At 47.4% G+C, this 14,206-nt stretch overlaps 1 protein-coding gene across 3 annotated transcripts in view; it reads right to left on the bottom strand.

Annotated features, from left to right (window-relative positions):
• The window catches only part of LOC137522835 (galactoside alpha-(1,2)-fucosyltransferase 2-like), a 321,802-nt gene that overhangs the window by 262,890 nt on the left and 44,706 nt on the right, over nucleotides 1–14,206 (bottom strand). The window contains exon 1 of one of the 3 annotated variants that reach the window (XM_068242963.1): nucleotides 2,914–2,990. The exons of the other annotated variants lie outside the window; for them this stretch is intronic. Coding sequence (XP_068099064.1) covers nucleotides 2,914–2,926 — 13 coding nt within the window. The 5' untranslated portion in view covers nucleotides 2,927–2,990. Of the gene's footprint in view, nucleotides 1–2,913; nucleotides 2,991–14,206 lie in introns of those variants that run through there. 3 annotated transcript variants of the gene reach the window in all.

Genomic DNA, 14,206 nt, shown 5'->3' on the forward strand with positions numbered 1-14,206 from the left:
GCCCGACAATTGTTGCCTGTGCGTTCTGTGGGCTGCAGCGAGACCGCCGTGGGACACAGGAGAACGAGGGAAGCCTCCATAGGGTCCAGAGGCTTCCCCCTACTGAGGAGAGTACCCCCCGGGGAACTTTTTTTCAGTACAGGTTTACTTTAAACTCAGGGCCTGTTCTACACTTTTTGCTGCCTGAAGCAAACATTGTGAGGATGCGCGCCCCATCCTGCCCCCCCACATGTGAAATGTAATAATGAACCCACATATGACTAACAGCAATTATTTCACATATAAACTGCAACAATCGCCCCCACGTATCATCACTGGTGTCAGTGGGCATTATAAATACAAAAAATACCCCAACATGCTGCGTATCATACCTCCGACCAGAGTGCAGTCACCGCACCCAACCATAATTGGTATCCAATGGTCAAGTGTGCCTGCTCCCTCATCATTCATGCTCAGTGTATGTGGGGGATTGGGGAGAGTGACTCAAAGTCACAGAAAGTCAACAGTGACAGTTTCAACACTTATGCAAACTCCATGCAGAGAAACACAAGATAAAAAGAAGAAGAGCGCACTATGGTGCATTAACGTTTTATTACTGATAAAAATGGATAAAAAATGCCCTTACAAGATGCAAATGCTTTCAAAGCATGTCTCCCATATAAGGTAGTCAGAAATCCCTACTCCTCGCTCAGATTCCCGTAGCTGTGGCCAATGATGAAGGCGTAAGCACGCCGAAACGCATCATGATGCTGCAGGCACTGTGAATGAGGTCCTTTCCACTCCACCCTGCCCCGATGGTCTGTTGTACATCTGGACACAGCTACGGGAATCGGAGAGAGGAGAAGGGATTTCTGAGTACCCTATATGGGAGACATGCTTTGAAAGCATTTGCTTCTGGTAAGTGCAATTTGTATCCATTTTTATCAGTAATAAAACGTTAATGCACCATAGAGCACTCATCTTTTGTGATAGAACGCGGAAAAGCCATCGCGTGTACTGGCGGCAAGGCAGTTGATTCCGCGTCCAGCACGGCGATTTGTCCGCAGCAGCGTGCGTCTGGTGTGGCTGGGTCTGTTAGTTCACACAGGTTGAGGAATACGCGCGCTGAGAGGCAGAACCTTTATGACAAACGAGGAGGGATCAACTGACCAGGTTGGTCAGCTGACCTCAAAGCAAGTGGCTATTGGTTAATCGCTGATGGGTGGCGCCAGAGAGCGCTGCTCTATATATAGTCACTGCTGGTCACTCTCAGGTTGTCTGCCGTTGCAAACACTTACGTGTTAGCACTCAGACCTTAGTCAGATCCTACAGTGTGTTAGAACCAGGAGGACCTGGGAATTTACACTGAGCCAGATTAATTCTGTTATCTTTGTGTTATACTTCAGACTAGTTCCAGGGTGTAGAGACCACGGACCTCACACCCAAAACTAGGCATTGTTGATATCTGTTATGACCTATTGCATTTCTGACTTTCCCTCTGCTTTCTGATTCGGTACCTTGTATATCTGATTACCTGTTGCCAAACCCTGCCTGCCTTGGATACCGAATCAGTCTTCTGCCTTTGTACCTTATCTGTCTGTGTGTTGCCGACCTGGCTTGCCCGACCTAGAGAGCTATCTCCCTCCTTTAGAGATAGTCTCCAGACCTGCTAGTGACATCCACCTGTCAGGTGTCACTCACTCACAGGTCCCGCCTACCTTCACCCTGGGACTCCACCTCTTTGGAGTTCTCAGGCTGCTGGAAGGTTTTTGTACTACTCAAAAGGCGGTATCGTCTGTACTGCCAAAGACCACCTGCTCCTCGGGTGGTGTTACTCAAAGTCATTACTGTTGCACCAAACACTCACACTATAAAACGTGTCCAGAGGTTATACTTGGATTATCGGTGATTCTGCAGATCATCAATAATCGGGTATAATCTGTGTTCTAGGTGATACTGCAGATCACCAATAATCAGATTCTCTCTGTGTGCTGACACCGATCGTTACATCTTTCATCTTGTTTTTCAGTACACTTGTCCCACGAGTTGGGGAGCCTGCTAAATTGGTGTCATTCATTGGAGTAATATCTCCTGGATCCTTTGCTTTGTTGGAGAGCTGTTTTTTGGAAACTCCATGCAGAGCCCTGTTTTAAAACCAAAGGATATTCCAAGATGTTTACACATACACAGCAGTTTAGTAACATGCAGCCTCTGCATGTTGTGTGTGTACACAGTACATGTGCTGGCTTGCCACCCTGTAATTGTTGGGGTTCTTAATTATGTGATTCATGCTGCTTCATGGGACAACCACCCCTGCTTACACAACAGTATAGTTTACCTGAAGTGACATGTGACGTAATGAGATTTACATAGAATACTAGCTCTAGTAAGAAATTCTCTGAAGTCCCTTTGTTTACCAGTACAGCAAGAGTTACAAAAATTATCTATTCAAAACCGCTTGTTGACAGCTTGTGGAATACACTGAGTGTAACAAGAAATCAGGTTGCAAATCAGACAATATACACACACAGCCATATGAGACAAAAAAAGAAAGTGTACAAACAGCTTTCCACAAGACCACTATATTCTTAGATCACAATTACACATGCATATCCCCTAAACAACATAATTAAACAGCATGTACCCAAACAATATAAAGTACTCTGCATGTACCCTACCAAACATGCAGGCACAATATTCTCCAAAACAATTAGGCAACACATCCTGCACAAAATAATTCAACAGCATGTCTTCTCTAACAATATAATTAGATAGCATCATTTCATATACAGTATTGCAAAAGAAACGTCACACAATTCCAAGTTTAGAGGCAATCACAATTTTGCACACTTTACCACTATAGCAACCAATGCTCCCTTACTATACAACTAGTTCCTAGTTTCAGCACAGACAGATGAGGTTAATACTGCTCACCAGATGTTCCCATGCTACAGGTATGTCCGGAGTGCAGGCAGTAGCGCTCTGTGTTGCTGATGGAAGCTACAGTGATAGATCTTCAGGCAGGGAGAACACACAGCACAGCAGACAGCCTCTTGCAGGCTGAATGTAAATATCAGATTACATCCACAATACAGCTTTAAGGCATGGTTTGTACAGGAAAATGAAGGGAAGGGCAAGGCACTCTCAGCTTGTGTGTAAACTCTGAGACAGGAAGAATCATGCAGGGAACAGGCCCAAACCGATGCTGTCTGGTAGCGAAAAGCAACACTGTCACAGCCCCACACAATTTTCCCGTCTGAGTAACCATACTGCTATAAAAGGGAATCCAGCAGATTTTGGCGGAGGTTACCAAACTAAGCGCATCCACAGTGCCGGACCAAGATGTAAAAAAACAAGGATCTAAAAAGTTAAAGACCTATTACACAGAAAGTGACCTTTCCTGCAAATGTGATAGGTGCAACGCAAAGAGGATCCACATCTCACGCACACCAGGTCAGCAAGAGTACCTGTCTCCGACTGTGCTTAGCACTGCCACAGGAGTTGAGCGTGTTCTATGCTGTTCAGAGCAAAGCTGAAGTGAAAGTGCTGTTCAAAGCAAAGCTAAGATTCTCTGCGTGTCCTACAAATCGGTGCAAATGACCTGCCCAACTTACATCTCATCCCCAGGCACACGGATAATGAAAAATGGTGCATGGCGCCGACGATATAACGGCGCCTGATAGACTCCCTTTAAAACGATATTTATTGTTTTTTAAAGGTTAAAAAATGGCGCAGACCTTCTGGACGTAATTTATCGTTTTAAAACCTGCTTTTTTTGTCCTGCCTGAACGATATTTATCGTTTTAAGCCCTACTTTGCTGCCATTTGGAAAATGTCTGCCCGCCGACTTTAATGTTTAATAGCAAAGCCCCCTTAAAAGCTAAAAACACCAAATTTGCAGGGAATGTTAGGAAGAAAAAAAATTTCTTCAAAAAAGACCTTATAGTTTGAGAAAATCGATTTTAAATTTCTCCTTCTGACCGTGGGAAAATTAAATGCCCACCGACTTTAGCCGTTAATAGCAAAGCCCCTTTAAATGCCAGAAACCCCAAATTTGCAGGGAATGTTAAGAACAGTGGGAACCAGAAGAATTTTTTTTTTCTCAAAAAGACCTTATACTTTGAGAAAATTGATTTTAAAATTTCAAAGAAAAAAAGGTATACATTTAAATCCCGTAATGACAGTTCTTAGGGAAACAATGCCCGCCGACTCTAGCAGTTAATAGCAGAGCTACCTTACATCCTAGCAACACCAAATTTGCAGGATATATTAAACAGATAGTGGGAAACACACACACACATACATACATACATACATACATACATACATACACACACACACTTTTTCAATTTTACATTTTTTTTTTTAAATGTTCAGAGTGGGGTGAGGTCCCCCCTCTGAAGGCTCTGTATCCCCTTGTCTCCCATGCAGGCTGGGATAGCCAGAATGCGGAGCCCCATCTCCTCCTAGGGCACCAGAGGTGGGGGAAGAGCCCCTTGTCCATGGACTGGAGAAGGGCTCGGGGGAGAGGGGAAAACTTGGCCGCCCCATCCCCCGGAGATCCCCCCATACCATGGACCATGCTGGCTGGTATAGCTCAGGGTGCGAAGCCCCAGTCGGCCAGGGCTCCACATTCTGGCTATCCCAGCCTGCATGGGAGACAAGGGGTTACAGAGCCTCCAGAGGGGGGACCCCACACCATTTTTGTTTTACATTTCCCACACTCTGAACATTAAAAAAAAAAAAAAAAAGAAATTTTTTTAAAATATTGTTTCCCACTATCTTTTTAACATATCCTGCAAATTTGGTGTTGCTAGGATTTAAGGGGCCTTTGCTATTAACTGCTAAAAAGTCAGCGGGAATTGTTTCCCTAAGAACTGTCATTACACGATTTAAATGTATACTTTTTTTCTTTGACATTTTAAAATAGATTTTCTCAAACTATAAGGTCTTTTTGGAAAAAAAAAAAATTTCTCTTGTTCCCACTGTTCTTAACATTCCCTGCAAATTTGGGGTTTCTGGCATTTAAAAGGGGCTTTGCCATTAACCGCTAAAGTTGGTGGGCGTTTAACTTTCCCACGGTCAGAAGGAGAAATTTAAAGTCAATTTTCTCAAAAACTTTTTGAAAATAATTTTCCTCTTGTTCCCAATTTTCTTCTCAACATAACCTGCAAATTTGGCGTTTCTAGCTTTTAAGGGGGCTTTGCTATAAACATTAAAGTCGGCGGGCAGACATTTTCCAAACGGCAGCTAAGTAGGGCTTAAAAACGATAAATATTGTTCAGGCAGGACAAAAAAGCAGGTTTTAAAACGACAAATTACATTCACAAGGTCTGCACTATTTCAATATCGTTTTAAACAAATATCAGGCAGAAGGGGGCGCCGTTATTTAACCGGCGCCATTTTTCACTGTACGCCCAGGCACATATCCGTCCACCCCCTTCGATCCTCCAATGACCTGTACCTGTCCGCACTGTACACTTCTCACTCCTACATGTAACTGCAAGACTTCAGTAGGGCTGCCCCCACTCTCTGAAAAAGCTCTTCCACCATCCATCAGGCTTGCCCCCTCTAATACCTTCAAACGAGCCCTCAAGGAGAAGGGACAGCGGGGACACGGGCCGGCGGAACAGGTAATGTATTGCCGCCAGAGTCGGTCGCCAGACATTCAAACGCTGCTATTGACACACTCCCGACCCACCAGAGATGGAGCGAAAATTTTCCGCATGGACAGATCGATGGGATTGATTTCGGACAGAAATCAATCAGCGTTTGCGTATCGATTTCACAGCAGATTCGATTACTGTTCGATCACAGTGATCGAATCTGCTGTCTATTGGCCGGAAATCAAGTAAGTGTATGGGCACCTTTAAAGTGGTCCTGAACTCTTGCACTGGACAGAAGGAAAACCTATAGAAATGATAGAAATGCATTCTGCATGTATTTAGAGAGTTTAGCCTGTCTAATTCCCCATCTGTGACTTAGCACAATTAACTTGATCCCTTAGCTATGTTAGCTGACTGCCACGGCAGAGAGCTAATTTTGAAATACAAGAGGTTAACAATAGGTCTGCTTTCATGAAAGCAGGAAGTAGACAAACTGCAGATTTATTGCAGGATTTGTATCAGCTGTAAACAAATGTTTTTCTTTAAAATGATTATGCTGTTGCTTATCTTTTAGAGCTAAGATGAAGTTCTGAGATCAGATCCGCTTTAAAGGATACCCCAACTGACATGTGACATGATGAGATAGACATGTTTATGTACAGTGCCTAGCACACAGATAACTATGCTGTGTTCCTTTTGATCTTTCTCTGCCTGAAAGAGTTAAAATATCAGGTATGTAAGTGGCTGACTCAGTCCTGACTCAGATAGGAAGTGACTACAGTGTGACCCTCACCGATAAGAAATTCCCCTTTTATACCTCTTTCTTGCTCTCAGAAGCCATTTTCTGCTAGGAAAGTGTTTTATAGTTGGAATTTCTTATCAGTGAGGGTCACACTGTAGTCACTTCCTGTCTGAGTCAGGACTGAGTCAGCCACTTGCATACCTTATATTTAACTCTTTCAGGCAGAAAAATAAAAAAAGGAACACAGCATAGTTATATGTGTGCTAGGCACTGTACATACACATGTCTATCTCATTATGTCACATTTCAGTTGGGGTATCCTTTAAAGAACAACTGACCTGAGAAGGATACGGAGGTTGCCATATGTGTTTACTTTTAAACAATCGCCTGGCTGATCCTCTGCCTCTAATACTTTTAGTCATAGCCCCTGAACAAGCGTACAGATCAGATCGTTGACTTAAGTTTGACTGTATTTGCTGCATGTTTGTTGCAGGTGTGTGATTCAGATACTACGTGTGCATGAAAGATCAGCAGGATTCCAGTGAAATGGTATGGTTTAAAAGGAAATAAATATGGCAACCTCCATATCTCTCTCAGGTCAGTTGTAACCCGAGACCGGGGGTGAAAAACATTACACATAATTTAAAGGGATACTGTGGGGGGGGGGGGGGGGGGGGGTCGAGGGAAAATGAGTTGAAGTTACCCGGGGCTTCTAATGGCCCCCCCACAGACATCCTGTGCCTGCGCAGCCACTCACCGATGCTCCGGCCCCGCCTCCGGTTCACTTCTGGAATTTCTGACTTTAAAGTCAGAAAACCACTGCGCCTGCATTGCCGTGTCCTCGCTCCCGCTGATGGCACCAGGAGCATACTGCGCAGACCAAAGACCATACTGGGTTTGTGCAATACACTCCTGGTGACATCAGCAGGAGCGAGGATGCAGCTGCGCAGGCGCAGTGGTTTTCAGACTTTAAAGTCTGAAATTCCAGAAGTGAACCGGAGCATCGGTGAGTGGCTACACGGGTACAGGATGTCTGTGGGGGGCCATTAGAAGCCCTGGGTAAGTTCAACTCATTTTCCCCCGACCCCCCTACAGTATCCCTTTAAAGAGAAAAATATTATACATGTTGAAGGAGAGAAAGAGATATCAAAGTAAAAGAACAAATTAAGCTTCACACTGTTGCCAGCTGCAGGAAGTATGTGAGAAGAGCTGATCAGCTGACACAGGAGGCAAGCAGAGGTGTGAGATAAGAGCGTCTAGGCTGCTACCTCAGTGTCTCTGCATGTGTGGCAGTTACCAAATAAAGAGCAGAAGACTCACTTCTAATGCTGGGAATACACACTGTACTGCTCGATCGAGCCATTAGATGGCTCAATTGATCATTTCCGACATGTCCGATCACCCCCCTCCGGATCGATTCCGCGGGCGGGACAATGGACAAAGATATGGAAAACGGGCAGAAGATAAGAGCATTGCCTGCGGGGACGAGCGGGAATCGATCCGGCGGCATAATCGAGCCGCGGAAACGTACCGTGTATTCCCGGCATAAAGTAGTATGTAGCAGAATTTTAAAAAAGCGTGAAACCTAATGAAACACGTCTGACTACTAAATATAATGCTAACGGTTTAACGTTAATCTCCGAACAGAAATCTTAAAAAAAAAAAAAAAAAATCATCCAATAGCTTAGTGATCAGAGCGGTCAGGTATTAGGCTGCTCCTCCCATTCCTGCTCATTGAACTGTAGGCATAACCCAGACAAGCCAAATCATTTAACAAAAACAACAACAAAAAAGTACCTGTAATGAAAAAGGTGAACCTTAAAAAGGCACTTACTTCAGGAGGGCGAAGCAGTGCGGCCATCAGAAATTTCTGAGCCCCATACTGGGAAAACCTTGTGGGCCCCCCCTCACTCCCCTTTATTTATGATGAACCCCCTATATTTAAGTTGACCAGCAAAGTGCTGTAACACATGTACTCTTGTATTTTGTAAAAATCGCTGCATGAATCATTATCTCAGCAATTGTGATGTAATTCTCATTCACTGAAATAAGAATGGCAAAAATCACACACACAAAAAACAAAAAAACACATTGCAAAAATCGGCCAGCTGAGGTGAACTGGCCACTGACAGACTGTACATTCTGTGACAGACTTGTAGCTGGGGCCCATGTTTGTGGCATTGTTCGCCGGGTCCCAGACTCACTCGGGCCCCATACTGCAGTCCCACCTGTGATGACCTGAAGGCGGCCCTGGGGTGAAGCCTCTGGATCCTAAAGAGGCGTCTCATCCTCAGTCTCATTCCAGCACTGGGACCCCCGATGAAGAGCTTATCGACGCTTGTTGGCTGCTCGTGTGAAGCCGGGTTGGATCAGTACCGTACTACTGCGTATGTAGCAAGGACCCGATCAGGCTTGGAAATATCTGCCGCAGCCCAAGGGGGACGGTGCTAGTGCGCGTTCAATATAGCGGAGGAGGATGGGGGAAGCCTCTTTAGGACCCAGAGATTTCCACTTCCCAAGGTATCCTCACATTTGCTTTCAATTAACCTTATAACTAACTATGATAACTTAAATAAACTGACAGACTCCAGGCTGTGACATTTTACATTGCTTTACCACGAAATGGGTGAACATTAACTTATTATAAATTACTTGTATTACTTTATAAAAACATGACAATAATTAACCACTTGTCCAACTACCACAGTCTAGACAAGTATTAAACATGAGCATTACTTAAAGAGGAACCCCAGTGAAAATGTAATAAAAAAGTGCTTCATTTTTACAATAATTATGTATAAATGATTTAGTCAGTGTTTGCTCATTGTAAAATATTTTAAATCCCTGATTTACATTCTGACATTACATGGTGACATTTTTACTGTTGGCAGGTGATGTAGCTGCTGCATGTTTTTTTGGCAGTTGGAAACAGCTGTAAACAGCCATTTCCCACAATACAGCAAGGTTCCCAGACAGGAAACTGCCAGGAGTACTTACTCAAGAGTTTCTTGTGGGAGGGGTTTTACCACAATATCAGTCATACAGCGCCCCCTGATGGTCTGGAGGAAAAATAATAGATTTCTCATGTAAAAGGGGGTATCAGCTACTGATTGGGATAAAGTTTTATTCTTGGTCAGTTTCTCTTTAAAAGGGCAAGTCTGAGCAAAATTAAAAAAAAAAAAAAAAAAAAAAACACACACACACACCACAAGATCTACTTACCTGGGGCTTCCTCCAGCCCCTGGCAGCCGATAGGTCTCTTGTTGCAGCTCTGCTTCCAGCTATTGGCCTGGGGTCCTCGCCAGGTTAGCATCTGCTGTGCATGCGCGAGCGACGCTCACGTGGTCTAGAGTGGTCGGCGCAGGTACAGTAGTTCTGCACCTGTGCAGAACACTCCCAACTATGTGAGCGCGAGCAGCCCCGCACACGAGCATGCGCAGTAGATCTGCATTGGAGGCGACCTCGGGCCACCGGCGGGAATCGGTGCTGTGACGAGGGACATATTGGCTGCCAGGGGCTGGAGGAAGCCCGGGGTAAGTAGATTTTTTTCTCACCTCGCATCTGTCCTTTAAAGACTATCGTGCATATTTTAAATTTTTAAAATACATGCACATAAAAATGTACATTTCTCTCATAGTAAAATGCACTATAAATTGTTGTTATGCCTTACAGAAGGTAGTAAAAAGCTGACAGATCTGACAGCTTTTGGACTAGTCTCCTCACAGGAGGTGCAAGGTGAGAGTTGCAAGGTGAGAGTCCTAACCACTGTGCAGTTGTGCTGTCCAACCTTTTTAAACTTCCTGCAAAAGATCTATTCTATACAAAGTGGTCAATCGGCTTCCCTACTTGTTAGCATACTATTTTGGCAGTTGGACTAAGCAACACCATGCTTTTGTAAATAAAATAACTGAGAATACCCCCAAGAGGTGATGGACTATTCCAAAACCTGACAAATAGGAATAGTCCATCACCTCATGGGGGATTCTCAGGACGATTCAGTCTTCCCACCATTCAGGTATCTAACAGTTTTTTAAGCTACTTCAGGTAATCTAACATAATAATTGCAGACATGCAATGAATATATGAATATAACATTGTTATACATTGCTAATTAATGCAAATTTACCATCAAATGCATTACAAATTGGGGAGGCTAAAGTAAGGTGCATGCTGGGATTTATTTTTTTATTTTTTTTACACAGAAGTACCATAGCTGATCACAGGATATCTGACAGGGTAAATTTAGCATTTTCTCTTAGCACCCTCATTTACACGTTTCCTTAAAATAGAAAAGTTGTAAAAAGGTGAAGAAGGTGGAGCTGTGTTTTAGATTTCAGCCTACAAGCAATACCTTTTGTCCTGACTTCCTGTATCCCATGGGGACCTCCTATCCATGTTTAAATAAAAAAAGAAAAATTGACACTTTTCCTCACAAAATGTACAATGCAGACACACTTTTATCACATTATTATTATTTATAGCGCTGACGTTTCCTGCAGCACTTTACAGAGTATATATAGTCTTTTCACTAACCGTCTCTCGGAGGAGCTAACAAACAAATCCCTACCACAGTCATAGGTGCATCATACTCTAGGACCAATTTTAGGGGTAAGCCAATAAAATTATCTGTATGTTTTTGGGACATGGGAGGAAACCAGAGTGCCCGGAGGAAACTCACACAGACACAGGGAGAACATTCAAACTTCTTGTAGATATTGACCTTCCTGGGATTCCAACCAGTTACCCAGCACTGCAAGGTGAGCGTGCTAGCCACCACACGATCGCACCTGCGTAGGATCACAGTAGGTAAATATTGCCCGTGCCTTCACTGTCACTTGTCGATCGACTTTTGGGGGAGCCAGCGCTGGATTCCCCCAAGTTGCAGAGGACAGAGAAGCCTCATTGGGACCCTGAGGCTTCCCCCTCCCGAGGTAGGTATCCACCAGAGGATTTTTTTTTATTTTCTTAGTAATAAGATGTCATTAGCGGCATCTCTCATACATTACCTTCTCCCAGTTTGAAGGAGTCCAGCAGCCAGCCAATCACCATATGGGGAATGAAGCCGCATGGTGATTGGCTGGCTGCAGGACAGCTCCAAACTAACAAGGAAGTGGAGAAGATGCCCGGTAGCAGGTAATAAATACCTATATCTCTGCTCTACTCTCACACTGAACCCTCCCTCTACATATGCCTAAAAATCTAACCACTCCACCCCCGCCACCTAACCCTGGACTACTCCACCCCCTGCCTAACCCTGGACTACTCCACCCCCCCCCTGCCCAACCCTGGACTACTCCACCCCCCCCCTGCCCAACCCTGGACTACTCCACCCCCCCCCTGCCCAACCCTGGACTACTCCACCCCCCCCCCCCTGCCCAACCCTAGACTACTCCACCCCCCCCCCCTGCCCAACCCTAGACTACTCCACCCCCCCCCCCTGCCCAACCCTGGACTACGCCACCCCCCCTCCCAACCCTGGACTACTCCACCCCCCCCTGCCCAACCCTGGACTACTCCACCCTCCCTGCCCAACCCAGGACTACTCCACCCCCCCGCCTAATCCTGGACTACTCCACCCCCCCTGCCCAACCCCCGCCTAACCCTGGACTACTCCACCTCCCTGCCTAACCCTGGACTACTCCACCCCCCCCCCCGCCTAACCCTGGACTACTCCACCCCCCGCCTAACCCTGGACTGCTCCACCCCCTGCCTAACCCTGGACTACTCCACCCCCCCGCCTAACCCTGGACTACTCCACCCCCTCGCCTAACCCTGGACTACTCCACCCCCTCGCCTAACCCTGGACTACTCCACCCCCTCGCCTAACCCTGGACTACTCCACCCCCTCGCCTAACCCTGGACTACTTCACCCCCTCGCCTAACCCTGGACTACTTCACCCCCCCGCCTAACCCTGGACTACTCCACCCCCCCCGCCTAACCCCAGACTACTCCACCCCCCGCCCAACCCTGGATTACTCCACCCCCCACCCAACCCTGGACTACTCCACCCCCCCCCGCCTAACCCTGGACTACTCCACCTCCCCCCCGCCTAACCCTGGACTACTCCACCCCCCCGCCTAACCCTGGACTACTCCACCCCCCCCGCCTAACCCCGGACTACTCCACCCCCGCTGCCTAACCCCAGACTACTCCACCCCCCGCCCAACCCTGGATTACTCCACCCCCCACCCAACCCTGGACTACTCCACCCCCCGGCCCAACCCTGGACTACTTCAACCCCCCCTCCTGCCCAACCCTGGACTACTCCACCCCCCCTCCTAATCCTGGACTACTCCACCCCCCCGCCTAACCCTGGACTACTCCACCCCCCGGCCCAACCCTGGACTACTTCAACCCCCCCTCCTGCCCAACCCTGGACTACTCCACCCCCCCTCCTAATCCTGGACTACTCCACCCCCCCGCCTAACCCTGGACTACTCCACCCCCCCGCCTAACCCAGGACTACTCCACCCCCCCCCGCCTAACCCTGGACTACTCCACCTCCCCCCCGCCTAACCCTGGACTACTCCACCCCCCGCCTAACCCTGGACTACTCCACCCCCCCCCCCGCCTAACCCTGGACTACTCCACCTCCCCCCCGCCTAACCCTGGACTACTCCACCCCCCCCGCCTAACCCTGGACTACTCCACCTCCCCCCGCCTAACCCTGGACTACTCCACCTCCCCCCGCCTAACCCTGGACTACTCCACCCCCCCGCCTAACCCTGGACTACTCCACCCCCCCCCCCGCCTAACCCTGGACTACTCCACCTCCCCCCCGCCTAACCCTGGACTACTCCACCCCCCCCCCCCCCCCGCCTAACCCTGGACTACTCCACCTCCCCCCCGCCTAACCCTGGACTACTCCACCCCCCCGCCTAACCCTGGACTACTCCACCCCCCCGCCTAACTCTGGACTACTCCACCCCCGCTGCCTAACCCTGGACTACTCCACCCCCCCCGCCTAACCCTGGACTACTCCACCCCCCCGCCTAACCCTGGACTACTCCACCCCCGCTGCCTAACCCTGGACTACTCCACCCCCGCTGCCTAACCCTGGACTACTCCACCCCCGCTGCCTAACCCTGGACTACTCCACCCCCGCTGCCTAACCCTGGACTACTCCACCCCCGCTGCCTAACCCTGGACTACTCCACCCCCGCTGCCTAACACTAGCCCCTCTGCCTGTACCCATTATCTGCCACCATAGGCGACAATAGTACAAGCCGCGATTAACGGCAAGAAGGTTAAATTAATCTGCCTGATAAATAGCGGCCTTTTTAGTCCATTCAATAAAGGGTGTTGCAGTGGCACACACACAAATTGAGTGCATGCGTGTACAAACTCCAATGACCCACACATGCCCCTCCCCCCGCCTGTGTGTACGTCACATGGCTTTGCGCAGTGTGGCGGCACACACACACTTGCATGGATGCAGAAACCACATATTTTATTAAGAAGGATATCCCAAATAGGGAAGGGATTATGGAGATTCCATGGAAATTGTCTGTGAGACATTCTTCACTAAAAAAAAAAAAAAAATAATAAGTAATTTCTAAGCAAGACAAGATGGGTTTAGGGAAACCTGTTCAGGTAACAGCACACAAGGTGGAGATTTTAGTTCCACATTCCCTCTAAGGAGCGCTCCGAGCTAATATGGGGGTGGGTTTTCCTGAATGTATGGTTTTAAAGGTAACACAACCTCTCCCTGCTCTTAACACCCCCCTCCCCCCCTACACACACACACACACACACACACACACACATACACACACCAGTGTGCGCCTAACCTTCACCAACCCACTTCCCGGTGAGCGCCTAACCTTAAACATCCATAACCTTAACCCGTGGCCACCTACCATTCACTGAACACTGCAC

The sequence above is a fragment of the Hyperolius riggenbachi genome, chromosome 6 (assembly GCF_040937935.1).
Source record: "Hyperolius riggenbachi isolate aHypRig1 chromosome 6, aHypRig1.pri, whole genome shotgun sequence".
Lineage (NCBI taxonomy): Eukaryota > Metazoa > Chordata > Amphibia > Anura > Hyperoliidae > Hyperolius > Hyperolius riggenbachi.